The sequence below is a fragment of the Thermobia domestica genome, chromosome 5 (genome assembly GCF_964235325.1).
Source record: "Thermobia domestica chromosome 5, izTheDome1.hap1.1, whole genome shotgun sequence".
Classification (NCBI taxonomy): Eukaryota; Metazoa; Arthropoda; class Insecta; order Zygentoma; family Lepismatidae; genus Thermobia; species Thermobia domestica.
In genome coordinates, this window is record NC_137458.1 from 47,533,384 (window position 1) to 47,560,247 (window position 26,864).

Genomic DNA, 26,864 nt, shown 5'->3' on the forward strand with positions numbered 1-26,864 from the left:
TAAGGTAGGTATCCTTATGCAGAGTTTCAATTCTCTATCTCATTTGGAAGCACCTAGTCAATGATGAGCGAGTAAATGAACCGATCTCTGTTTGAGTAAGGACAGTTTTTCGCCCATAGAAAATTCCATAGCACATTCCTTAAATTTCGGATATTTTTCATATTCAAGCCATTATAAGCTACCTTCGTGTAGACATTCACATCTTCATCTCATTGGGAAGTACCTAATGGCTACGGACTATTTTTCGTCTATAAAAATTTCCCATAGCACATTCGTCACATTTCGGACTTTTTCCATACTCAGGTCATTGTAAGATACCTTTATGCAGAGTTTCACGACTTATCTCATTGGAAATACAAAATCAATGTAATGAGCGAGTGAGTGAACCGATTTCTGCTTGACTAAGGACAGTTTTCACCCATAAAATCTTTCAATAGCACTTTCTTAAATTTCGGACATTTTTCATACTCAAATCATTATAAGGTAATTTCATGCAGAGATTCATTGGGAAGTACCTAATTAATGCTATGAATGAGTCAATCAGTGAGTGAACCGATTTCTGCTTGGCTAAGGACAGTTTTCACCCATAAAAAATTCCTTTAGTACATTACTTAAATTTCAGATATTTTCCATACTTAAGTCATTATAAGGTACCAATATACAGACTTTTACGTCAATATTTCATAAACAAGTACTTAATCAATGTGACGAGTGAATGAATTAACCGATATCTGCTTGGCTAAAAATAGTTTTTCATCCATAAAAAAATCCCATTGCACATTCCTCACATTTAAGACTTTTTCCACACTCAAGTCATTATAAGGTACCTTTATGCAGAGTTTCACGTTTCTATCTCATTGGAAACTAGCAAATCAATGTGATGATTGAATGAAGGAACCGATTTCTACCTTGCTAAGGACAGTTTACATCCATGAAAAATTAGCCATAGCACATTCCTCAAATTACGGTCCTTTTTCACACTCAAGTCATTATAAGGTACCTTTATGAAGAATTTAAAGTTTCTATCTCATTGGGAACTAACAAATCAATGTGATGAATGACTGAATGAACCGTGCTTTGCTGAGGACAGTTTTTTGTCTATGAAAAATTTCCAATAGCACATTCCTCACATTTTGGATTTGTTTCACACTTGAGCCATTATAAGGTACCTTTATGACGAATTTCAAGTTTCTATCTCATTGGGAAGTACCTAATCAACTTGAGTGAGTGAGTGAGTGAAACGATTTCTTTCCATACTCATACTTTTTTGCAGGGTACCTTTATGCAAAGTTTCAAGTTTCTATGTCATCAATCAATTTGATTAGTGAGTGAGTGAAACGATTTTTTTCCTGGCTAAGGACAGTTGTTTGCCCATAAAAGATTTCCCATAGCACATTCCACAGATTTCGGACCTTTTCCATACTCGAGTTATTGTAGGATACCTTTATGCAAAGTTTCACGTTTCTATGTCATTGGGAAGTACCTAATCAATTTGATGAGTGAGTGAGTGAAACGATTTTTTTCCTGGCTAAGGACAGTATTTTGTCCATAAAAAGATTTCCCATAGTACATTCCTCAGATTTCGTACTTTTTCCATACTTAAGCTATTGTAGAGTACCTTTATGCAAAGTTTCACGTTTCTATCTCATTGGGAAGTACCTAATCAATTTGATGAGTGAGTGAGTGAAATGAATTTTTTCCTGGCTAAGGACAGTTTTTTGCCCATAAAAGATTTCCCATAGTACATTCCTCAGATTTTGGACTTTTTCCATACTCAGGTCATTATTGGGTACCTTTATGGAAAGTTTCACGTTTCTATCTCATTGGGAAGTACCTAATCAATTTGATGAGTGAGTGAGTGAAATGATTTTTTTCCTGGCTAAGGACAGTTTTTTGCCCATAAAAGATTTCCCATAGCACATTCCTCAGATTTCGGACTTTTTCCATACTCAGGTCATTATTGGGTACCTTTATGGAAAGTTTCACGTTTCTATGTCATTGGGAAGTACCTAATCAATTTGATGAGTGAGTGAGTGAAATGATTTTTTTCCTGGCTAAGGACAGTTTTTTTATCCATAAAAGATTTCCCATAGCACATTCCTCAGGTTTCGGACTTTTTCCATACTCGAGTTCTTGTAGGGTACCTTTATGCAAAGTTTTACGTTTCTACCTCATTGGAAAGTACTTAATCAATTTGATGAGTGAGTGAGTGAAACGATTTTTTTCCTGGCTAAGGACAGTTTTTTACCCATAAAACCTTTCCCATAGCACATTCCTCAGATTTCGGACTTTTTCCATACTCGAGTTATTGTAGGGTACCTTTATGCAAAGTTTTACGTTTCTACCTCATTGGAAAGTACCTAATCAATTTGATGAGTGAGTGAGTGAAACGATTTTTTTTCTGGCTAAGGACAGTTTTTTGCCCATAAAAAAATTCCCATAGCACATTCCTCAGATTTCGGACTTTTTCCATACTCGAGTTATTGTAGGATACCTTTATGCAAAGTTTCACGTTTCTATGTCATTGGGAAGTACCTAATCAATTTGATGAGTGAGTCAGTGAGCCTGAAAACTGCATATTTTGGGGGTCCAGTACTCGAATATGGTTGAAGGTAGGAATGTGAGATTTGGCATATGGGTAAATCTCTGGGATATCTCCTCACATTCTAAATTTCATGTTTCTACCCTTGATAGAATCGTTTTTACAAAGCCTCGAAATCGGCGATTTTACCCAAAACTCTTGTTCGTGTATAATATGCTTACGGCAGTGCAGGCCAGTTTTCATTTTCTTCGCGGAACTTGGCTGCCATGCACTGCCGTGCATGTTGATAAGCACCATTTTCTAACTCTCGAGAGAACATTTGACATTTCTGTAGTTTTTAAGTTCAATATTCCCATGCAATTGAATGCAATGACACATACTAAACAAACTTCCCATGAGTACGCGGATACAATTCCGAAGTTAAACTACCTACATACTGTTCTGTGATTCGATGCCAATCCATCCCATCTAAATCTCCATTTCGCCTGAAGTGACACTTACATTGTCTCCCCCGAGTCACTTAAATAGAAGCACAAAGGGATTCAAATGAACTGTTCAATACATATCACGCAAAGAGTGTAAGAATCACATATATTTTTCTTCTGTGTTTTGAAGAAGCTTCTTGGATTTTTTAAAAAGTGATTTTCAACATTTTAGCAATATTTACGAATGTGACTTCCCTCAAAAGTCGCCAGTGACCCCAACTAAAAATCAAGATGAGGCATTCAACAGCTTTAGTTCAAGTAACTGCCGAATTTACTTACAAATGCAGCAGGAATTGAACCCGGAACCACGCCGTCATCGACCTTACAAGCACTATTATTATTTAAAGATCCTGATGAGCGTGATGGAGCCGTTAATGTTTAAAGAAATTCCAAGCCATCTTCGGCAAACGTTTGATTATTATGTCTAGTAAACTAGGACGTATGGGTAACTGAATAGGCAGCCTTGAGACACGATGCACTTGCATATATACAATATATATGGTTGTTTTGTAACACCGTTACTGGTAGTGGTTACTTACAATAATGAAAAGAAGTCAGCTGAATTTATAAGGTGTTTACAAACCAACCTTGTTATTCATTTTTTTTTTTTTTTCGCTTTTTAAAAATTTCAGACGTTAGCAGTGTTACAACCGCCAATTGCTTTTGAAATAAATTACCGCACTGGTCTGGAGTACAAACGAAGAAAGGGATACGGTGTCAAAGTTCATGCTTTTTCCAGTCAATGCGTGAGATGCAAAAGAAAGGTTGTTTTCGTTTTTCGACTTGTGACTTGACCCTCTCGGAAGGAAAAGGCAAGACAAGGCAAAAGGAGTAAATACTTGACCAAACTACCGCTAGAGAGCAGTGCCATCGCGTGTGGGGCGGGATGAATCTTTTTGACTGGAAGGTCTCTCGGAGGAGGAAGACACCGTTCCGCCAGTGTGACCACCGCTAGTACTTTCGTACTAGATCTAGTACCTTTTATAATATTTTAGTGTTCTAGTACGTTCACCAACAAATCTAGTACTTTTTTCCTCCTCTTTTTTTCTTATAAATATATTTGGGAGAGAAAAAGGAATCTCATCAAAATTTGACAATGTACGAAAAGTTCACTGTTCCTGGTAACTTTTTTCTGTCCTTTTTTTTTTTCAATAATAGTATTTACAAGAGCGAAAGTGGGACATAGGAGCCGTCCGGTCCCCTCCTCCAACGAGAAGGAATTCTGGCAGTGGTTAGTTGTTCTTCGCTTGAGGGCTCGGGAAACGGGAACCTACTGCTTCATTATGAATTGCGGCAAATGCTTTTGGGGCAAGCGTTAGGGTGGGGGGAACAAAATGAACCATGTAGCACTATTTACAATCTTAAAAGGCGAGATGTCGCCGGCAACAACAATACGAAGAAACGGCACAGCAGATACCATCTGTAGATGGTCCTTGAGCCGGAAAGAGAAGGGAAAGTACCATATAGTTATAAAACTCTATGGGTAGTACGGAAATATCTGAAAATAAGATGTCTTATTTGTTTTCCTCCCTCGCACAACTTCTCTGTCATCAAATAGGCCTATGTGCCAACAACTTTAAGGTTAGGAAAAAAATAGTCGTACATAGACTTGTTCGTGAACTCTGAATGTCATGTTGTATAATTTGGGAAATGATGCGATATTTGTAGATTATACAAGAGCTATTTCAAACAAAATTAATCAACACATTTGTCGTTTGTTTTTCGCCCCCGTTCTCACTTAATTCAATGATTTCGGAGAAAGAGGAAATTTATCTTCCTGACGTGAAAGTATTAGCTGCATTTAAAATTTCGAAAATGTTGTGATCTTTTTAAACATAATTATCTACCAACATTTGATAATTCTGATAGCCTGAATATTTTGTTTCACCGTCCAGTTTCATCAGTTTTTTAGAGTACTCGTTTATTGTTACTCTTCGAAGAAGGGATATTTTTCACATCTTGGGTGGTATATATACAGTGGTATATATATATATATATATATATATATATATATATATATATATATATATATGTGTGTGTGTGTGTGTGTGTGTGTGTATGTATGTATGTATGTATGTATGTATATATAGGTGCGGATCCAAGGGGGGAGCTATAGGTTCCCCCTCGATGCTCAGGTATACAATGGATAAAATGGGCTTCAATCCTTCTTTACACTAAATAAAGTGGCAAATTATGGTTTAGCCCCCCCCCCCCTTGATCATATCCTGGATCCGCCAAAAATATATTCACAACAACGCAAGCCAACTCTGGTTAGTGATTTGAATTTTTTTTATTGCCTTTGGACATAAATAAATATAGGGAAGGATGTGAAAAGACATTCGGTCAAAACCTAGTTTGAAGATATCATACTGACATTAGCCTAGTTGTTTGACTGAGGAAAAACTAGGGGGAAAGGCTCAGTATTCCTGAAAATGATGTTAGTCCATTCAAAATCGCATTTCAAACGACTCAAAATTATGTACCTATACAGTATGAAGGTGGTACGATCAAATGAGCCGATTGAAATCAAAACTCTGTTGTGTAATAAAACTAATAAAACATTAATTTAAACGTTTCTCTCTTTCGCGATGTTCAAATCGTTATTTTCAGAACTACTTTAAATTAAAAAAAAAATCGTTGGGAAAGTAAATAGCATTGATCTTAGCTCTTGTCGATATGAGAGGAAATTATTTTTAAAACTGCTCATATTCAGTTGTGCAAACTGAGCAAATGTTCTAGTGTGGTAACTAGACTCTTCTTCTAATAGATAATTTGCACGATGATGTATTTTCTTGCGGAGAAATATATTCTTTACGTCCACTGAAAAATTTACCTCACTGTACATATTTCTTTTGAAAAGAAGCTCCTCATTAGTTGTTTCCTGAATCCTTTCTTTCCCAAGTATAAAGAAAGAGGCATCTTTAATTACTGCAAAACTGTATGGTGCTTTGTCCATTATCTTTTTATGAAGTCGATACCTTACGGAAAATAAGACATCACTTTACAAGATATTAAAACAGCTGCAGGAAAGCTGTTGGGTGGAACGTGGAATTAAATAAACGTAAATGAAACGAAAAGGGTGGCAAATGGATCAAAACCAGCTTTAAGTATTTGGGAAGTATTATAGCAGATGATATAAAATGCGAAAAAGACATAAAGGCGAGAGTAACAATGGCGAGACAAATCTCATTTCCGGGTCGTTGAACAAAGAGTTCAGAGGGATATGAATTAAATGCTTTGTTCTTGAATTTGAATGTTATTTGTGACCTTTTTGCATATAAGGTTTAGGTCGATATAGGTCTGGGGAAAGAAAATGGAAAGCTGTCGGTCAGGTCTTAAGTTGAAGGTAGCATCCTAACATTTACCTGTTGTAACTGAGGAAAACTCCTGGATCATCGACCGCTAGAATTGAACCCATAACCTCCCGAATCCTAAGCCAACGCTCGACCACTGAGCCACGGCTGCTTGGTTTAAATGCTTTGCATGAGGTATTGTATAGAGCGGAAATATGAACTCTACGAATGAGAATCGAAAGAAAATTTAAAGACTGAAATATGGATTTGGAGACGAATGGACAAGATCATCTGGATACAGACGAATTATACTGGGAACAATAAAGAAGTAAACAAACTAGTGCGAATATTGGCTACGTACAGATTTATGTTGAACGATGCAATTGGAGGTATTATTGAGAGAAAGAGGAAGAAGACGAATCCTAGTCCTTTACAGTACTAACGAAGATTTCAAAAAAAAAAAAAAGTTAAGGTAAAAGGCAGAGCGTAGAATCGCAATAAATGAAGTGTGTTTAGCTTATCTTGAAGGACCTGCGACTTTCATTCCATTAATTATTCTCTAATCATTCATTAGATCTGTTACAAGTTGCATAAATGCTTTAAACAAAATTCGAACTTAAGACTGGTGATGATAATATGGAAGTAGAGAAAAAACGTTGATTCTCATTTTTAGGCCTACGAAGAATTTTCTTCACATTTGATCATAGATTGATTGGATTCATTTCTAAATAGGATGCCAGTAAGACAATTCAAATTTCTGATTAACCTGCTGCTTATAATGCATATCTGGAAATACCTTGGAAATTAACTCCCGAAAACGCCAAATGTTTTTGGTAAGAAGAAAGAGTGTGGCTAAGCGGTTAGCGTACGCTCCTTTGGCGTGGGAGACCGGGTTCGATTCCCGGCGGGAGGTCATGTGATTCGGATTCCACATTAATCGGTAGGTCCACGTCTCATATAGCCTCGCTGCTGAAGGGGACGTTAAACTCAAATTCGACTCAAAAGTTACTGTATCCTTATTTTAGGTATCCATCATTACCATGATGTGAATTGAAAGGAAGGTCCAGATAGGCTTCTCCGGGTTTGGAACACATATAGTTAATTTATCTTTAAACGAAATTTTAATTCTGTGTTACTCCAAATAAATACGTGTAATTGTTTGGTTGCTTGGGAAGGAGAAATTGATGTCGCAGTACTGCTATACAACAATCACAATACACGACATTTTTGTCTACCGAATGATACATTTTTATTTTTATTTTTATCAACTTTAAAACAAACATAAGGAACAGTCGCAGAAGAGAGGGAAAAACTACAAGAAAACGTGTTTTTATCCTCCAAAAGAAACCACTTGTCGGCTATAAGACTTTTCAACCTTACAAAATTCGCAGGGTCGAGTGAAAACCATAAAACTTTATTTTTGTCATAGTGTGGAGTTACAGAGGGACACAGGGTTCTCTTGTTTTAGTCGAGCCATTCTTCACTTGTGTGATTGACTCTGCGTAATGCTGTGGCAAGAAAAATCTGTCGATGCTTTCAGTTGTTTGTAATTGGAATATCAAAAACATTCTTCTTTCGTGAATGTACCGTATATTTTATACAATTTTTACGGTCACTTTCGAAAAGTTACTTTGTGTGTGTGTGTGAGTGTGTGTATGTTTCTGTGCGAAACGAACAGCAAACTTCGTAAAGAAAGAATAATTAGTGGTTGTGTCATATGTGGAGACAAGTACGTGTTTGTGTGTATGCATCCCCATCGTGGTTTTGAAGATATTTGATTTTATTTTGTTCAGTTCTTCATAGAAAATATTAAGTTTATATTATAAACATGAACAAGTGGCAAGAAAAACTTTCTAAATTTAAATTTGATCCTAAATCACAACGTAAAAACTGTAGTGTATCAGTTCATCCAGTCCATAAAAGAGCCATTGAAAGTGAAGATCCCAGCCCTTCCCACTCACAGCAAGGCACTTCTGATACAGGTAAGCCAGAAAAACGACAAAGTGATGCAAGTTATGATTCAGATTCAGGGTTGCAATGTTCTTTTAAAAGACCGAAAAAGTCATATAAGCAGAAATTTAAAGAAGAATGGTTGGAGGATCCCATTCTTAAGTCCTGGATTAGTTCAGGTAGAAATAAAGGATTCACTGCTTATTGTAAATTTTGCGAAATAAGCATTAATGGTAGTAAGAGCCTAATGATCCGTCATGCAAGCACCCCGAAACACAAGCAGAACGTTGAATGTAAAACAAGCACACCAGCTATAATATCATTATTTAAATCAAGTACTAAGGATCATTCTGAAAAGCAAATAAAGGAGGCAGAATTAAGATTGTGTGCATATGTTGCAGAACATAATCTGCCTTTAAGGCTTATGGATACACTTCCAAGTCTATTGAAGGTAATTGCCCCAGATAGTGAAATTGTGAAGAAAATACAGTGTGGACGCACGAAGTGCAATTATCTCATAAAAAATGTTTTGGCCACAGACTCACTAAACAAAATCTCAGAAAAACTTCGAAATACTTATTTTTCTTTAATAATTGACGAGTCAACTGACATAACAGCAAATAAATCACTGGCAGTTGTCGTTCGTTACTACGATGATTCTACAAAATCAGTAGAAGATTCGTTTTTAAGCATCATTGATGTTAGTGACGGAACAAGTTCAGCTTTGTTTGAAGCTCTTACAAGCTTGTTATGCAAGCTGAAAGTGCCTCTTACTAACTTATTAGGCTTTGCTGCTGATAATGCTTCAGTTATGATGGGGCAACATTCTGGCATTCAAGCTCGTCTTAAATCAGTGAATGAACATTTATATGTCGCTAGATGCATATGTCACAGCTTTAACTTATGTGCAGCTGAGGCATGTAAGAAACTGCCGAATTCATTAGAAGAACTATGCGCCGATATTTACAATTTTATACAGAAGAAACCGAAAAGATTAGTAGAATTTAAACAAATTCAAGAACTCTTAAACTTAAAACCACACAATTTGCTTAGGTTGGGTAAAACTCGTTGGCTTTCAATGCATGATGTTGTGAAAAGAATAGTAGAACTATGGAGTGCTTTAGTTTCATATTTCAGTTTGAGTGCAGTAGAAGATTGTATTGAACAAGCTAAATCAATTTTAACAGCACTACAAAATCCCTTAATTAAGGCGTATTTTTTGTTTTTAGCATTCATTCTACCAACAGTAGTTAATCTAAATTTAGATTATCAAGGCACTGACTATCGTCTCCATATTCTAACTGCATCAGTAGGAGATAAAATGAAAATGATCATGAAATATTTTATGAAAGCACATTACATTACAAGTACCCCAATTGAAAACATAAATCCTGCTAACAACGAACACTATTTAGATGTAGAAAATGTATACCTAGGTGCAAGAGTTGAAGCCCTTCTAATTAGTTTAAATGGAAGTGGAGTGTCAGAAAGAGAAATAAGACAGTTTAAGGTGAAATGTTTATCCTTTTATGTTGAATTTTGTTGTCAAGTTTTCAAGCGCATAAATTTCCAAGATCCCGTATTAAAAGGTTTGGCGCTGTTGAATCCGGAAGTATGCAAATCAGACTCAGTTTACAGTATCATGCCACTCGCTGTTAACTTTCCTTGTGTTGTTGAAGAAAATAATTATGAAGATCTTGATCGAGAATGGCAACTATTGAAGAATGTACAAGCACTGAAAGCTGACCAGGAATTCATGTGTTTTTGGAATAAAGTTTTTGACATGAAAAATGCCATAGGAGAACCAATGTTCCCTTATTTAGGAACATTAGTTAAAGCTGTATTGTGCCTCCCCCATTCATCAGCTGCAACTGAAAGGATATTTTCGGCGGTGTCAATGAATAAGAACAAATTGAGAAATCAATTGCAAACTCCGTTAATGAATGGGCTCCTACTGACAAAGGAAAAGTTGAAACATTCTTCAGCCACAGATTTTGCTATTTCTGATCAGTTAATCGATTTAGCGAAATCTGCTAAACATGCATAAAAATTTCCAGTGCTTTTTTGTGAGTGGGACCCCCCTGTAAATATGTGAATAGCATATTAAATAACTAAAAACTGAATGCTATATTATTTTAAACACTGAAGTGAGATACTAAGTTAAGTGATAAATTAACACAAATCTTAAATAATTCTGGGATTTACGTGAAAAACTTGGACTTCTGTTATACTGGTGGATAACTACAGTTGTGGGATTCGTAGAAGACTACATACAGTGAGGTGAGTTTTGACTTTTTGATTTTCATATTAAGGATGTCGAGAGAAAACAAATCCATTTCTATCGATTTTGTGCTGTAACTTATAGTTCATTCTATTGGGGAAAATAGGAAGTACAAAAGTGTCAAGGAACGAAATTTTGAAAGTAATAAATGACCACGGTAAACAATATTACATATTTGGTGATCCGTTTAAACAGTAGGCTATTAAGGAATTAAAACTCGATTTTCTCAATAAGCTCATTTTATGATATTTCTTGCTTTCTCCCGACATCCTCTATATTTGTCATACTTGTGTTATTGTAGTAGTTTTACAGTGGGTTCTGATACGACAATTAAGCAGGGATTCTGCCAGGATTTTTAGTTGAGATCAGGAGCGTCATTTTAGACTTCGCTTGGGGGAGGCAAGAGCACCACCGACATAACATTTTCACGTTTTGTACTAGTATATTAGTAGACAATCTATTAAAGTATATGCATTCCTCACACTGTTGGGGGAGGGAGGAATTGCCCCTCCTGCCCCCTAAATGACGCCGCTGGTTTATATGTAAAGTCAAAATTGGGAGGGTGTAAGGGGTTTGCACGGTTTTTATCGAAATTTGACTGTAAAAAAATTAAAGTTGAGATTTTTAAAAAATGTGGGGTAAGCCCCCACCCACAGGGGAGGGGGAGCTGTCGGAAACCTTCTCATAAGATATTAATATCGTTAAATGTCATAAATAGGGTGAAACAGGAGCAGATAAAATTCTAGTACTTTTTCCCCAGATCTAGTACTTTTTTTCTGCATAAGTTAGTACGAAATATTTTTGCTGGGTGGTCACACTGCGTTCCGCAAACCGGTCGCTTGCGCTGCAGAAGTGAATGAGTTTGATCGGAAGGAAGCATCGTGCTAAGGCGAGGCTTGTTTTCTTGGGAGTTCAAATCGCTTGGGCTACGTTGTTGTGATTGTTGTGGAAGCGTGTGTTGTGTCTATCGGAGGTGCAATGAAAGAGTGAAAACGGAAGATTCATTATTATTATTTTTTTTGGAAAAAGAAAGAAAAGTGTTTGGAGTGTGATAGTGTGTTTATGTGTGTGTGATAGACAAAGAAAAGCAATTAAAAATTGATGAGCTGATGTGATGGATTCACAAAAACACTGGAAATCAAGGGTAGGTAGTTGTGTATCTTCGTTCTATACTTTTAAATAGCTTCAAATTACAAGTGCGTACACAAGCAAGCACGTCCCAACAATGGAAGATCTGAAGCGTTGATATAATTAATCGATTGCAGTGCATAAGTTGTTGACTTTTGTATGCAGGAGAAAAAAATAAATACATAGGCTATAAAAAATCTAATATGAAAATATGGCAGTACATAGTTGAAATTTGTCATTCTAGTACCAGGCTCGTATCCACGGAGGGCCGGCCCTCCTAAATTTTTACTGGCATCCGAAAAAATTTCAAAATAGGTTTGCAAATGAACTATAATATGATTGATCGACTTTCCTAACTTCTACCGTCCCTCCTAAAATTTTCACGGTAGGTTTGCAAATGGACTATAATATGGTTGGATCGAGCCCCCCTAACTCAGGGGCGACATTTAGAGGGGCAGGAGGAGGCAATTGCCCCCCCCCAAGAGTTTGAGGACTACATATACTTTAATCGATTGTCTACTAATATACTAGTACAAAGCGCGAAAGTCTTATGTCGGTGGTGCTCTTGCCCCCCCCCCAAGGCGAAGTCCGAACTGACGCCCCTACCGTAACTTCTATAGCCCCCCTACATTTTTGGGTTGGCTACGAGCCAGGGGCAGTCGCCCTCTCAGAAGAGGAAACTTTCTTAGAAGTATGTTTAGTACAAGGGGTCCAGAAGCCCGTAAAAAAACACAAAATTTACAAGAGAAATGAATGATGCGAGTACTTAAGACGTAACATAACGTAACCAAATCTAACCTAACCTAACATAAACTAACCTAAGCTAACCTGAACTAACCTAATATTAGTAGAAATAAGCGAAATTCTATCATTTTTTGGGAAATTATGCGGGACCCCTACAGTAATATAACATAAACTAAAGTAACCTATCCTACTGTAACTAACCGAACGTGGACAGAAATTACCAAAATCGTAACATTTTTTAGAGAAAAGAGCTAAACATAGGCCCTTTCTTATTGTATACATAAATAAAAACCCTTCCCACGAGTAAGTAGCAGTATTACAACCCACCGCCCCCCAGAAGTCCGTCCTGGATCCGCCCCTGCTACGAGCCTGTCTAGCACCGTAAAGATTATCCTAAAGATTAGCACGCGTAATTTCTGCTTGGATTCCTCGTTTTGGGTTCGGTTTCGGATGCGTGCCTATGTGGATAATCGATTTCAGAAACCGGCTTTCCGCTAAGCACATTTCCCACTTTTATTTATTTATTTATTTATTTATTTAAATTTACTGAGAAACTGAATGACTATGAAGAGTATCAAAAATATAAAAAGTGAGCCAGGTATTAAGTAGACTAATTGCAGTTTTCAGACTTTTCTTATAAACCGGAAGTTTGGGTGAACAGCTTATGATGATTTTTGAACACTATATAGAGGGTGTTGAACAGTATTATTACTTCATTTAATATCGTTTTGTAAATATTACCAGGTTCAATTTTTACATTCCGGTTTTTGATATTCCGTATTACCTGTAAGTTATTCATTAGAGTAAGAAATGGGGATGAGGTTAGGGAAGAGCCTTTATTTTGCAAGTTTTTTTTTTTTTTTAAGTTCAAGTCGTCTAATCTCAAAAGTCTGTATTTTGGAATAGAATTGTTTTAGTGGCAGAGTACTTACTCGTATCTCTGATGCGGAGTCCAGTGTTCGATCACAGTTTGTATGAGTTTGTGGTGAACAATATCCTGTCCGCGTGGGTTTTCTCGAGGTTCTTCCACATCATGCTTTCATAATCATTCATCTGTCTCAAAGGGTTTTCACTACAGCGAAATTAAACTACGGCTAATTTTAGGGTTTCTCTGTAATATCTTGAAAACAAATAAAAAAAAATTCGAAAAGCAGGAACGTACTGAACTAGACAATACGATTTTACGTGTGATACCGTTATTACAACTCATCTATATGCTTTCGACTTGCAACTGTAGATAGATTAAGCGCCTTTTGCGGGTTTTGTAAATAGCGACATACCAAAAGCATATAGGTGAATTGTGATAAAGGTATCATATGCAAAATCGTATTGTCTAGCTCACTACGTTTCTACTTTTTGAATACTTGTATTTTTTTTAAGATATTACAGAAAAAACTAAAATTAACGGTAGTTTAATTTCGCTGTAGTGAAGACCCTTAAATAACATAATTGTAGGACGTAAAACTTCAACATTCCATTTAATTTATTGTTGATAAGCCAGGAGGCATGACTGAGCGACCTGAGACGGTTAGTCAATGATGTGCCTATCGTGGGTTCGAGTCCTGCTTAAGAACATTAAGAACGTGTTTTTTTTTTTTTTTTTTTTAACTTACCTTACTGTTTATGGTTTATGTTCGTGTTTTTGTGGCATTGGCTCAAGTTAAGAAGAAATCAGGTATAAACAAGAACTAGGCCGGTAGCCAGCCCAAAATGTAGGGAGCCCTGGCTGAAATTAGAGGGGCCCGATCCAACCATACCATATTATAGTTCATTTGCAAGCGTACCGTGAAAATTTTAGTGGGGCAGCAAAAATTTAGTAGGGGCCGGCCCCCTAGACCCCCTCTGGATACGGGTCTGACAAGAACTGGCAAAAGAAGAAATTGAAGTTCGATAATTCAGTTTTTGTAAATATGACAGTAATGGTGAAGTGGTCATCTCTACCGAGAAGGGTCCTTGGTTCCGTTTCAGATCATGTATGTTTCTGAGGAGATAGCATCGTGTTTTTCCGGGGTTCTCCTGTTTCCACCTACATTCTCATATCACTAATTCCTTTATACTTATTCTTTTTCATTAATCATCTGCCTACTTAAATTTGTATGTCATAATCGCGAGACGTGTAACATTTTTTTTTTTCTCCCTTTCAAAATGTAGTGCAACAGAGAAATCTACTTTCTGAAGTAACACATCTATGTGGTTTGGACCAACCTTCATTTACAGCCCCGGTGAAGACTTGCAAACAAACGTGTTAGTGTTATCCACTTGTAATTAATATGCTTTATAACACATAGAGGATTATAATTCTGTTTTGAGCTTCCTAGATCGTCTCAAGGAATGCATGCAGACAGACTCAGATTTCTGTTTCAGTCTATTGGATATTTTTTTGTGCAGTTTAAAGTGGAAGTGAAATGTAATTTCTAGTTTTACGTCCACGTTTATGTCCTTTAGACTAAAGAAGACGAAATAACGAGGGTGAATGATACTGAAAGAATTGGCGAAATTACAGTGTGGGAGAAAACAGGAGAACCACGAGAAAACCCACAGACACAATGTTATCCATCACAAACTTACTTGCCCTGGGTCCGAACCAGGGACTGTTAGCACCAGAGATAAGCGTAGTACCGATGAGCCATCGTTTCTTCCCTCTCATTGGTTTAAAATGGGTGAGATACTGATGTTTTTGATATTCAATATACACCATTCATCAGGATATACAGTGTATCGCAAAACTGTATAGTGTATCATATTTTAAACATAGCTACGCAATAAATTCATTGGGTTTACAAACCCTGAAGGGTTATGCCAGGTCATGTAGCTTTTAGTATGGTTAGGACATTGGGTTTCATCACGTTTCTGCTTTCGAGAGCTCACAGTTCAAATAGATTTTAGTTGCCTATGTCAACACGAAACACTGCCTATGCAGCGTATGGTCCCGGGTTGGATTCACGATGAGGACATAGAATTTTCGGTATTAAATCATTTGCCCTTTTACTTTCAGACGTATGACTTTGTACAGCATAATGCTGGAATTTCTTTGGAAGTTTACGCACGTGTTCTCTGACATGAACTGCTGAAATATTGTTTTCTTCTGAAATCTTTTTCACTTCTTCCAAAAGCATTTCGAAGTTCCACTGGTTTGTTCGCAGCTCATGCAACTGCCAGGTCAGTGAGGTGTCAGTCACTTTTCTGCAAGTAGTTGGAACTCAGTTTGAGATCTTGCAGAACACACAATAAATAGGTGAAGGCAAAATACAAAATGTAAGTCAATACGATCAACAATACCCTTTGCTTCACATGTCTTCTGAATATTTTCCCGTCATTATGATTTGATTTCAAAGTCAAAAGTATGACGGGAAATGTGGCTTTGATTGCTTGGCATGTTGCAATTTGGCACACCTACCTGGTTTCACAAATAGAGTTCAATTCAATCAGAGACGGATCCAGGGGGCGATCGCCCCTTCCCAGAAGATGAAACTTTCTTATTTTATACATAAATAAAACCCATTCCAGAGTTTGGACTCTTAAAAGTAGTTCTTAAGTGCAGTATTACAACACCCCCCAGAAGTCCGTCCTGGATCTGCCCCTGAATTCAATTCGTGGTAACTCATTTTCCTGCTGCAGTTTCAAAAACCAAGGATGTACGGTAGAACGTGACATGAAAACATATAGCTATTGCAACAAGGAAAAGAGTATGTGAACTTTCGCAACTCCACGACATATGTCTACAATCACCAAATTCAGTTTATGGTTGTAACAATGCACGTATTTGCACTGTGAGGAATGTCTTTCTTCAACAATGCTTATACACCAGCAAGATATCTACTCATATCTACTCATAACTGAAGCCCCGTCATAAGTTAAGGGCAGGGATGCAAATAAGCAACAAAATTTTATTAGCCCAAGAAAAAAACTACTAGCCCACATCCCACAATAGAAATCATTTACTCACTTTCGGTATGATATTAAGTACTCGCTCGCACCGATGAACCACTCGCCCCGGGCGAGTGGTTATTTGCATCCCTGTTTTAGGATATGCAGTTATTAATGTCTGTGCCACATTCTGCGAGTGCTTTTCTATTTCTTATGTTACTACTGTAAAATGAATTAGTAGTTTGTGAAGAACATGGATAATAGCCGAGAAAACTTCATACATTGATCTACCATGATAGTAACGAATGGTGATTGACAACTGTTCCTGTTAACTGATACCTTTTGCTTCATCCGCCAGAAGAGCAAAGAATGTACAGGAACTAATCGCTTTTGCTATTGTTTATAGCAGTGGTTTTCAAAGTGGGGTCCGTGGAACGTAGCTAGGGGATCCGCAACGTCTAAAAATTGAAATGTGTTATAATAAAATGGAACTCACAGCTGCTATTCAAGAAGTATTTTTTTTTTCCTACTTTACTAAATTTCTGTCTTGTGAATATGAAGAGTTGTCTAAAAAGGCATTGCAACATTTGATGCCTTTCCCTATCACTTACTTATGTGAACAGACCTTTTCTGCTCTTTGTAGTATTAAAGCCTGAAAGCGAAATCGTCTTAATGTGGAATCGGACCTAAGATTAATGGTGACAAAACTTATTCCGGCAATTACGGAAAAACAGAAAGAATTTCATTCCTCATATTAGTGACTCCACATTTGAGAATATTGTTTATCAAGTGAATTTCCTTTAAAAAGAAGTACATTGATTTTCAGTCTTGAAAGTTACTGTATTTTCAATTGAAATTTCGTTTACTAGGAAACAATCATGTATCTTTAGAATAAATTAATTACTTATTGCAGTATTTTTCTTGATCTTTTTCTTGTCAGTGGTAATTCTAATCAGAATAGTTTTTAATATCATGTGAAATTTCAGATAGCATTGCAATAGGGTCCGCGGATTACTTACCTCGGAATGCACAGAGGATCCGCGTGATCGGAAAGTTTGAGAACCACTGGTTTATAGCAACAACTTTACTCATTACTGACAATAGTTCATCTTGCATTGAATAGAGAGTGTTTTTCGCATTTCTAGGTAATGCCGCAATTTTATTTTGAATTTGCTTGTCACGTTTAGCAGTGAACTGCAATTATTCCGGAAGTTTTCTCTGTTTTCACTTTTTCACTCCCATTGCATCCCCTCAATGGGATATTTTGATTTGCAATCAACAGTAGAATTTCAGCAACTGTGGAAATATAATATCAGTTTTCCTCTACTAATCTTTTATTAGCATTACTCAGTTTGGAAGCCACTGTGCTCTCTGGGATATGACTCTTCATTGACACATAACACATCCACTTTGCGAAGCTGTTTTTATGATTGTTACTCTCGTTATGTTTGATTTTCATACCCCTTTTTGAAGCCATATGAAGGTTTCTTCCCTTGGCTTGTAGTGACAAAATATAAATTTTTACCTATGTAACTTCCTTGAAGACTCGCCACTGGGAGTCACTGACTTGTATTTTGAAGAAAAAAAAAAGTGTAGGGTATTTTATCTTTTATTAGCAATAGAATTCCTTGAAACCCAGTTAGCATGATATTTTCCACTTTTATGATATTTTTCACAAGCCATAATGCATACTGTTTATATCATGAGTATATATTCTGTCTATGTCTAGGATCGTGGGGTCTTGCCCTATTATTCTGCCCTTTGAATACACGTTTGTTTTGCCCGAGTCTTCTACACTTCGTCCCGTCCATACCATTACACATATGTTTTTCGCGGTTACATCATTGGTTTTCCTTTTGCATTTTACCTTACATTGATATATCATACACCCCGCTTCTCATTTCAATACCTTACGCTATATCCAAGATGGCGGCTTTCAAGATGGCCGCCAAGTCAGTGTTATAGCATATCAAATATCTTGACATCCTGGTGCTGCCCATCCTTTCCGTTTCCGACATAAACGGGTATCTTGCGATGTTTACCTTATATCATATTGTCGCGTGGTGCGTTATGTTGCGGAGCATATCTCCGGTGTTTCTGGATGGGGGCAGCTCCAATTTGGCATTTTTTCTTCTTTTCTATTATGTGTTCTCTGGGCGAAGTTTGAGTCGGATCTGATTGTGCCTTGTTCTCTACATTGCTTGTTAGTGTATGCCTGAGTCCGGCCCGAGCCCGTGCAGACCTCTAATACAAAGACTGAAATACACTTGTGTTGTAAACAGAGTTTACATCTTCAGTTTATATATTTCGGCCATGTAAATCTGATCTATTCTCTCCCCCCTTTTCTTTTCAGAACTTTGTGCTGGCGCTTATTGTCTTACCCTACTTTTCTGATATTATCCATTCGGGCCTGTTTTTTATGAATTGGCCCTGGAATTTGTGGAAGTAGTTGATTTGGCTCGTGATCTCTTCTATTGTGGATTGTATCTGATGCGATCCCAAACTCTTGTGTGTCGTTTTTGAAACTCTTCAACTAATTCTGGATTGTCTTTAATTCTCCTATGATTTTTTTTTTTTTTTTTTTTTAATAATCGTTTTTCGTTCGTTCTCACTAAATGTTTGTAAAATTTCAACCTTAGTTTCCTAATTGTATCCGTGATATTTTCGGTGCACTTGTTGTGCGTATTGTTTTGTTCTTTGTCTCTTTCTACATTCACATTCAGCAAGCAAGGGAAGTTAAATGTAAATAATTTATAATTAATTATATAAATAGAAAAAATAATAATAACAGAAACCTGTCTGAACATTTGCATATATGACTGGTAGATAATGGAACGGTGTTGTTTATTAATGGAAAAAGTCTTACGTATGTTTCTGGTGCTTAAATCTTTTGCAGGCGGAACAAAAAGATGGAATCATATATAAATAGAAGTGTGGCAGGTTATCTTGAAGGAGAGAGGAAGCGTCTGTTTCTAGTTGATCACATGTTATATTTTTGTTTCCTTTGAATGAGGGATCGCAGGATACTTAAAATACTCTACGATGAGCTTTCCACATGTGCACTGTTTTTATATAAAAGTTGTGGGCTTCCGCTTAGAAAGCGCAATCAAGAGTGGATTCTTTTATAGGCACTTTTCAGAGCTTTGAACTTCGAGCTGGAATTCATCAGTTATAAACGTTGTTCTTAACTTGAGATGCTTTACTTGAGATTCATAAATTTGTGTTGCTTGGGACTAAATAAATAAAAATAACTCAGTGTTGTTACATAGTAATTTCGTTTTACTTTTATCAAGCCATGTTGAGATTTTGATGAGAAATCATGATGTCTTTTGATCCGTATATACATGCTCTGAAGTAGCGCTCTCTGGGATATTATAGAACATTTAGAGAAACCAAACTAGCAACTATCAGCTCGTCTTTTTCTTTTTTCGAGATCTCCCCTCACGTATATGCTCTGGGATCTCTCCTTTGAGTACCTCATTTATCTTCCGTGAACGCGAAAGCAGTAAGGAAAAGTTCTGCAATTTTCTATTAAGATTATTCCCTAAGCTACCCCCTCTCCCTTAAAAATGAATAACGTAATGAGAGTGAATATTAAATGGATACTGCAGCGTTTCCCAATCTTTCTCAACTTGCGGCACACTTCAGGGTAACTTGAATTCTCGCGGCACACATATTATTATTATTATTATTATTATTATTATTATTATTATTATTATTATTATTATTATTATTATTATTATTAATATTATTAATATTATTATTATTATTTGAAAATATAAAATACTGTATTATTTTTGTCTGATTACTGACATCCTTCTCACAGAGAAGAAAGCTAGACCACTGTTTTTTCCCCGTGGTAAATCATTATGCTTATTTTTCATTTTACTTTAAAAATAGAAAACAATTACAATCAGATATAGGGCTCAAGTTGTTAAAAATACACTTTTTTTTCGAAAACTGTATCCAACCTTTCATTAAGAAGGAGGATCACTAAATAACTAACAAACAAACGAATCTCTTTTACTTTTAAAACACAAATATAGGTAATTCGTATGCATGTTTACTTTGCCGGAAGGATTGAATAATATTTTAAAATTTCAAGTTACGAAATAGTCTGCAACAATAAAGAAGCAATAATGGTCATAACAATGACAACAAATACTTTTTTTTCAAAATTAGAAATGTACAGAAAAATGTTCTACAGAAAAGTAACACAGTATGAAACTTTAAATTTTAGATTCATAGTAATAATTTGAAATACAAATATACCTTTTTCTGTATGTCTTGCAATTTGATTGCTATAGAATTAATAATTTTGTTCCAATTTCCTCGCGGCACACCAGTGACCCATTCGCGGCACACCACTGTGCCGCGGCACACCGGTTGGGAAACGCTGGGATACTGGTTCTTGTGAGATCTCCAAGTAATACAATACAAGACCTGAACAGTATTTGTATGGGTGACTATTGAATAAAAACCAGACAGTACATGATTAACCCAGCGTTGTAAGGATGATTTATTCAAGAGTTACCTGCCTACCACACATCCTTGAACTTAAAAACACGAAAGATTGGTCAGCGTTAAACCCTTCGAGATTTCATGCAGCGAACTTGAATTAGTGCAATTGCGCTGTAACCGGGGAACGAGCAAATGCCTTTCAGCGTTTCAGTCGCAAAGGATAGGATATTTCTGGATATAAAATAGGGAGTTGACCTGTGCATGTAAAATTGGGGTACTGTACAACTGAAACTCCCTCTGTTGCAGACCTCTTCTTTGTGGCATGAGGCTGGGCGGGGAAGAATATCCTGGCGAGAGAGGAAAGATTTGCCTCACTTACGAATAGACGTATTGAACGAATCATTGATTCCGAGAGTGCAAGTGATACTTCAGTTGTAATTTGAGGTAGGGAAATTTTGAATTGTAGATTCCCTGCTTTTCCAAGGGTTTCCAGATCATGAGTAGGCCGGATTATGGTCGTACCATAGGATTCGGTAGTTTGCGGCGTCAGGAGCCCAAAAAGGAAAAATGAGTTTGCCTTAACGCTTCGGACCAATACTGGAGATATCGATAGAGTCCCACTCGCTAGAGAATTTCCCTCCACCAAAAGGTATAACTGCTAGAGAGGGGCTCCGGTTCATCGAGGTTATGGGCATATGTTGTACTTGTACTATACTAGTATTTTTTGAACATAACATTTTACTGCCAAGTCTTTCGACATGTGTCGGCCTATATAGAAGGTGATTGTCCATCATATCACCGGTAAATATGCCACTCTATACTATCCTTCTTCATTGTTCTGTATGGGTAGTATTACCCATGAGACGAGACGAGACGAGATAGCACATTTAGTACATTTTTTCGAGACGAAACAGCCCCAAATCTAGTCTCTTAGGCTGCACTATACCTAGGTATATAATAATCTTCTCCATTGTTCTTAAATAAAAGACAAAATCAAATGCAAAGAATGTAAATTAAATTTCGTAGTATTACGGTAAATCGTGATTTATCAGGAAGAATAAGGTGATGGACTCAGCCCTTGAAATCTTGGCTCCGTCTCTCTTACTTGTAATGTATAATATTAATATTTCGCATATAAACGTCGTAGTTGTTTATTGTAGCTGTTAACTGAACAGAAAGGAATAATAATAAAAAGTAACGCAAGATGCACATAATAAATATTAGCCTTGAGAAATCTCTCTTCTTGATTGGCTGTTTCGTTATACGACTTACTCGAAGATGTTCTTCCATTCTTTATGGTTTCAAGTTACAAAGGCTTTTAGTTCTCATAATATAATTTGGTGTAGAAAAGGGAACCGGTCAAAACCCCCACAGCCAAAACCCCCACACTCAAGAAATGTCAAAACACCCACACAAATGGTCATAACCCCCACACAAATGGACAAATCTCCCAAACGCACGAACGGTCAAAACCCCCACAGCCAAAACCCCCACACTCAAGAAATGTCAAAACGCCCACACGATCGGTCATAACCCCCACACAAATGGACAAATCTCCCAAATACACGAACGGTCATAACCCCCACAGCCAAAACCCCCACACTGGTAGTCGGTCATAACCTCCAACGGTCATAACTCCCACACAAATGGACAAAACAGCCACACATAGCAACGGTCACAATCCCCACATAAATGGACAAAACCCCCACACAAATGGACAAAACTCCCACACAAATGGACAAAACTCCCACATGCAGAAATAGTCACAACTGCCACACAAATTGACAAAACCCCCATACTCATGTATTGCCCTTGTACTTTTTAATAACATTTTTTATTCCAATTAAACTGATGTTGCAACTATTCTTCTTGGGCGTCATAAAGAGCCGCAACAAAGACGTGAAATGACGATCATTTCAGAGTGTGGGGGATTTGTCCGATTTTGTGGGCGTTTTGTCCATTTATGTGGGGATTATGACCGTTGCTATGTGTGGCTGTTTTGTCCATTTGTGTGGGGGTTTTGACCGATTGTGTGGGCGTTTTGACATATCTTGAGTGTGGGGATTTTGGCTGTGGGGGTTTTGACTGTTCGTGCGTTTGGGAGATTTGTCCATTTGTGTGGGGGTTATGACCGATCGTGTGGGCGTTTTGACATTTCTTGAGTGTGGGGGTTTTGGCTGTGGGGGTTTTGACCGTTCGTGCGTTTGGGAGATTTGTCCATTTGTGTGGGGGTTATGACCGTTTGTGTGGGTGTTTTGACATTTCTTGAGTGTGGGGGTTTTGGCTGTGGGGGTTTTGACCTAGACCCGTAGAAAACAATTTAATCCATCATTCAGTCAAATATATTCATCATAAATGCTTCGTTAATCAATTTCTCTCTCCACATTTATTTACATTTCTCGTAATGAAGTGAAAAATAATGCTATGTTTAGTCGTGTTAAGATACATTAATGAATTGAGTGGTTTTACAAACATAAAAAAAAAGAAAAGAAAAAAGAAAGAAAAGAAAGAAAGGTTTTTAGATATAGACTTTACTCTGTATTCTCTGTTAACTTGATGTTGATCTTCGTAAACCGGACAATATACAAAATTTGTCAAGTTTGTAATTTTGTTATCTGTTCTACAACATTGAGTGTGGCAAAACCAATCTAAAGTTCCGTGGATTATGTAAGTGCATAAAAGTACGGTAGTTATGCTACTTAGGTAAAAATCGGAAAGCGAGGTGTGGCGGATGTGGTCGAAAAGTGAAATTTTCTCCTAGATAAGAACGGTGCATTGCGGTGATTATGTTTTGCAGACAAATTACATTCATCACAAGATCTTGCAACGAATTGGCGGGAAACATCTGGTGTCAATGTTTGTTCACATACAGTGAAAAAGAAGTTGAAATAAATTTCTTTGCGTTCACACATGTGTGTCAAGAAACCATGCCTTGCACAAAAACAACGTATAGTGCGTGTACGGTGGACCAATACTTACAAGCAGGGACTCTCAAGCTTTCCTACTCGCGTACCACTAAAGAATATTAATTATTAATATCATCCTAAGTCATACTATCACTAACAACGGCTCGCGTACCACAGGTTGAGAAACCTGGCTTACAAGGATTGGACTAGTGAACAATGGCGCAAAGTACAATTCATTGATGAAGCAAAAATCAACATTCATGGAAATGATTCACGTGCCAGAGTGTATGGCATGTTTAGTGAAGTACTTAGACATGGGTATTTTGTTAAAACCTCGAAGTACCCTACAAGTGTCATGATTTGGGGATGTTTTTCTACCTTTGGGGTCGATAGAATCTGTATTTGTGATGTTAATGCGCAAACGTACAAAGTGATTTTTCAATCTAAAATGATACCTTCAGAAAGATATTTACTCAATGTGAACCCTTTATTTTTCAAGACGATTCTGCCTCTTTCCACCGTTCCAGGCTTATAAAAAGTTTATATTCTGTCATTTGACATGACTTCCTTGGCCCGATAATTCGGCGGACTTAAACCTTATTGAAAATTTATGGCGTGATTTGAAAGTTATGATGCGTCCAAGGACAATTACAACAAGAAATCAGTTAATTGAAGCAATAAATGACGTCTGGCAACATTGGATTCAAGTAGAGACACTGCAAAACTTAGTGAACTGTTTTCAAAATCACGTCAAACAATTGTCAAATCACGTGGATATCCAATAAAATATTAGCTCAAGTCAAAGTCATTTTTGTAAAACCGTAAATTTATCTATCTAGCTTAGTAATCAATCTAGTTTAGCACAATTTAATTTAGTAATTTAACTTTTAAAGTTACGAAGTGAATATGTCTTTCATCTCTTTCGACTAACGGGGCATAGTTGTGCTTAAAGTAAAAATTTTGAAGGACATTCAAAGTATTATTCCAAGTTAGCCACCTTACTCGTAGTTGCTTCTGTTCGGCCAACTTATCTATATTAGCTTCTTTAGGAAGGTGGCCATACTTGTAGCGGCCTTTGTTACAAGGGTGGCCAATCTCTTTTAGAAACGTGTCACTTCTATCTATATTAGTTATGTAGGTAGCCAACTTTCCTGTAACAGTCTATTAGAAGAGTGTTTTACTTCGCTGTATCAGCCTTTGTTAAGAAAGGTAACTAATTTATTTGTAGCAGCTTTTGTTAAAAAAGATGTCCAAGTCTTACCTGGAGAAATGTCTGCGAGAAAGGTGGCATGTATAGTATATTAATTGATTAATATTTGAGATACATTGCTTCAGCATCCTATGGCCGATTTTATATTCTCTGACTAGGACAGGATAGGCACGTAAAGTTATGTTTCATTCATAAGAATCTTATCCGTACAATCGTCTGGCAAACACTGATGTTTCTCCTTTTACAGAAAGTGCATTTAACTTTGGGATTATCATTGACCCAGGAGCTACTAAAGAGGTACTCATTAACGAATGCTGTTTGCGTATGCAGTTTCTGTTTGTCTAGAAGCTTTATAGCAAGGCTTTATGATGTTTTAATTGTATGATTGGTTTACATTTTGTATTCAGTCGACGGACAAGGATCATATCTGTAGTAGGCGTCAACGTCTTCGCACGAAATTCACGAGAACCACGTATTAAGTACTTTAAGACATTACTTCGACAGAGGCTACTGAATGTTTGCAATAAACGTGAGAATGTACTGTAACGTGTGAAGTTCTATGTAATTTGCATAAATAACAGGGCGTCAATGCAGAACAATATACTTTTCATTACTTCCTAAGAAGTTAATGCCTTATATCCGGCCATTCTGTATAATTTTAAAATTCGAGATCAGATCTTGTTCATGGTAGATGTGTGTAGCTGTGAGGAACCTGTGGTAAAAACAAGAGTTTAGTCTTAAAATTAAGTTTACACTATGTTCGCTACCATTTTTCTTACAAGTAGTGTGCGCATTATTAAATTTACACTATGTTCGCTACCATTTTTCTTACAAGTAGTGTGCGCATCACTGTTAGGATCTTATGGTTTATTGTTAGAAGTATATGCGGTACTAGGATCATATGCTTCACTGTTAGAAGTATATGTGGCACTAGGATCATATGCTTCACTGTTAGAAGTATATGCAACACTATTAGGATCATATGCTTCACTGTTAGAAGTATATGCGACTCTGTTAGGATCTTATGCTTCACTGTTAGAAGTATATGCGCCACTGGGATCATATGCTTCACTGTTAGAAGTATATGCAACACTGTTAGGATCATATGCTTCACTGTTAGAAGTATATGCGCCACTGGGATCATATGCTTCACTGTTAGAAGTATATGTGCCACTGGGATCATATGCTTCACTGCTAGAAGTATATGCGACTCTGTTAGGATCTTATGCTTCACTGTTAGAAGTATATGCAACACTATTAGGATCATATGCTTCACTGCTAGAAGTATATGCGACTCTGTTAGGATCTTATGCTTCACTGTTAGAAGTATATGCAACACTATTAGGATCATATGCTTCACTTGAGAAGTCTATGCGACACTGTTAGGATCATATGCTTCACTTTAGAAATGTACACGGCACTGTTAAGACTTGTATATCATTGTTAGGAAAAGTATACAACAGTAGATTCTATCTATTATTTAGCAGTCTACACAATACGTAAGTAAATAATCTATTCTAGTAGAGTAGAAACTATCAACAGCATCAAGATTGGGAACGAAGGACATCATTTTTAACGCCATATATTTTTTTCTTTATATGTCGTACGTCGTATTTACTAACACAAAAGTAGAAAGTTTAATTTTTATTTATTGGGGGTTGCGGGAAGGAAGAGCTATGCTACGATATGAGTGTATATATATTCATACGAAGTTGATTTATATTCTCCCGCTCCCCCTCCTCACGCCATAATTTTTAAAGTTTGCAAACCATAACCTAGTGTCCCCACCAGAATAATACAGAAATTCTCCAGATGTATTAATAAGCATCGCCAAAATCCCGGTATTGCTAAGAAAGTGGCATGATACGTATAAATAATTACAGTCCATATATAATAAGGTAAAATCATTAATGCGTAATTGGTTTTAAATCGTCGCCTGGGTCGACATTTGAGGCGTAAGAGGTTCATGTGCATAATTTCTTTTCTTATTTTTTTGT

General features: G+C 36.8%; 2 protein-coding genes across 5 annotated transcripts in view; both read left to right on the plus strand.

Annotated features, from left to right (window-relative positions):
• The window catches only part of klar (klarsicht), an 828,351-nt gene that overhangs the window by 47,529 nt on the left and 753,958 nt on the right, over window positions 1-26,864 (plus strand). For 3 of the 4 annotated variants that reach the window (XM_081758668.1, XM_081758672.1, XM_081758669.1), the window contains exon 1: window positions 11,379-11,695. The exons of the other annotated variant lie outside the window; for it this stretch is intronic. In XM_081758668.1, coding sequence (XP_081614794.1) covers window positions 11,666-11,695 — 30 coding nt within the window. In that variant the 5' untranslated portion in view covers window positions 11,379-11,665. Of the gene's footprint in view, window positions 1-11,378; window positions 11,696-26,864 lie in introns of those variants that run through there. 4 annotated transcript variants of the gene reach the window in all.
• LOC145685076 (zinc finger protein 862-like) lies at window positions 8,149-10,317 on the plus strand. Its single transcript, XM_081757420.1, has one exon. The coding sequence runs from the start codon at window positions 8,149-8,151 to the stop codon at window positions 10,315-10,317; it is 2,169 nt and encodes a 722-aa protein (XP_081613546.1).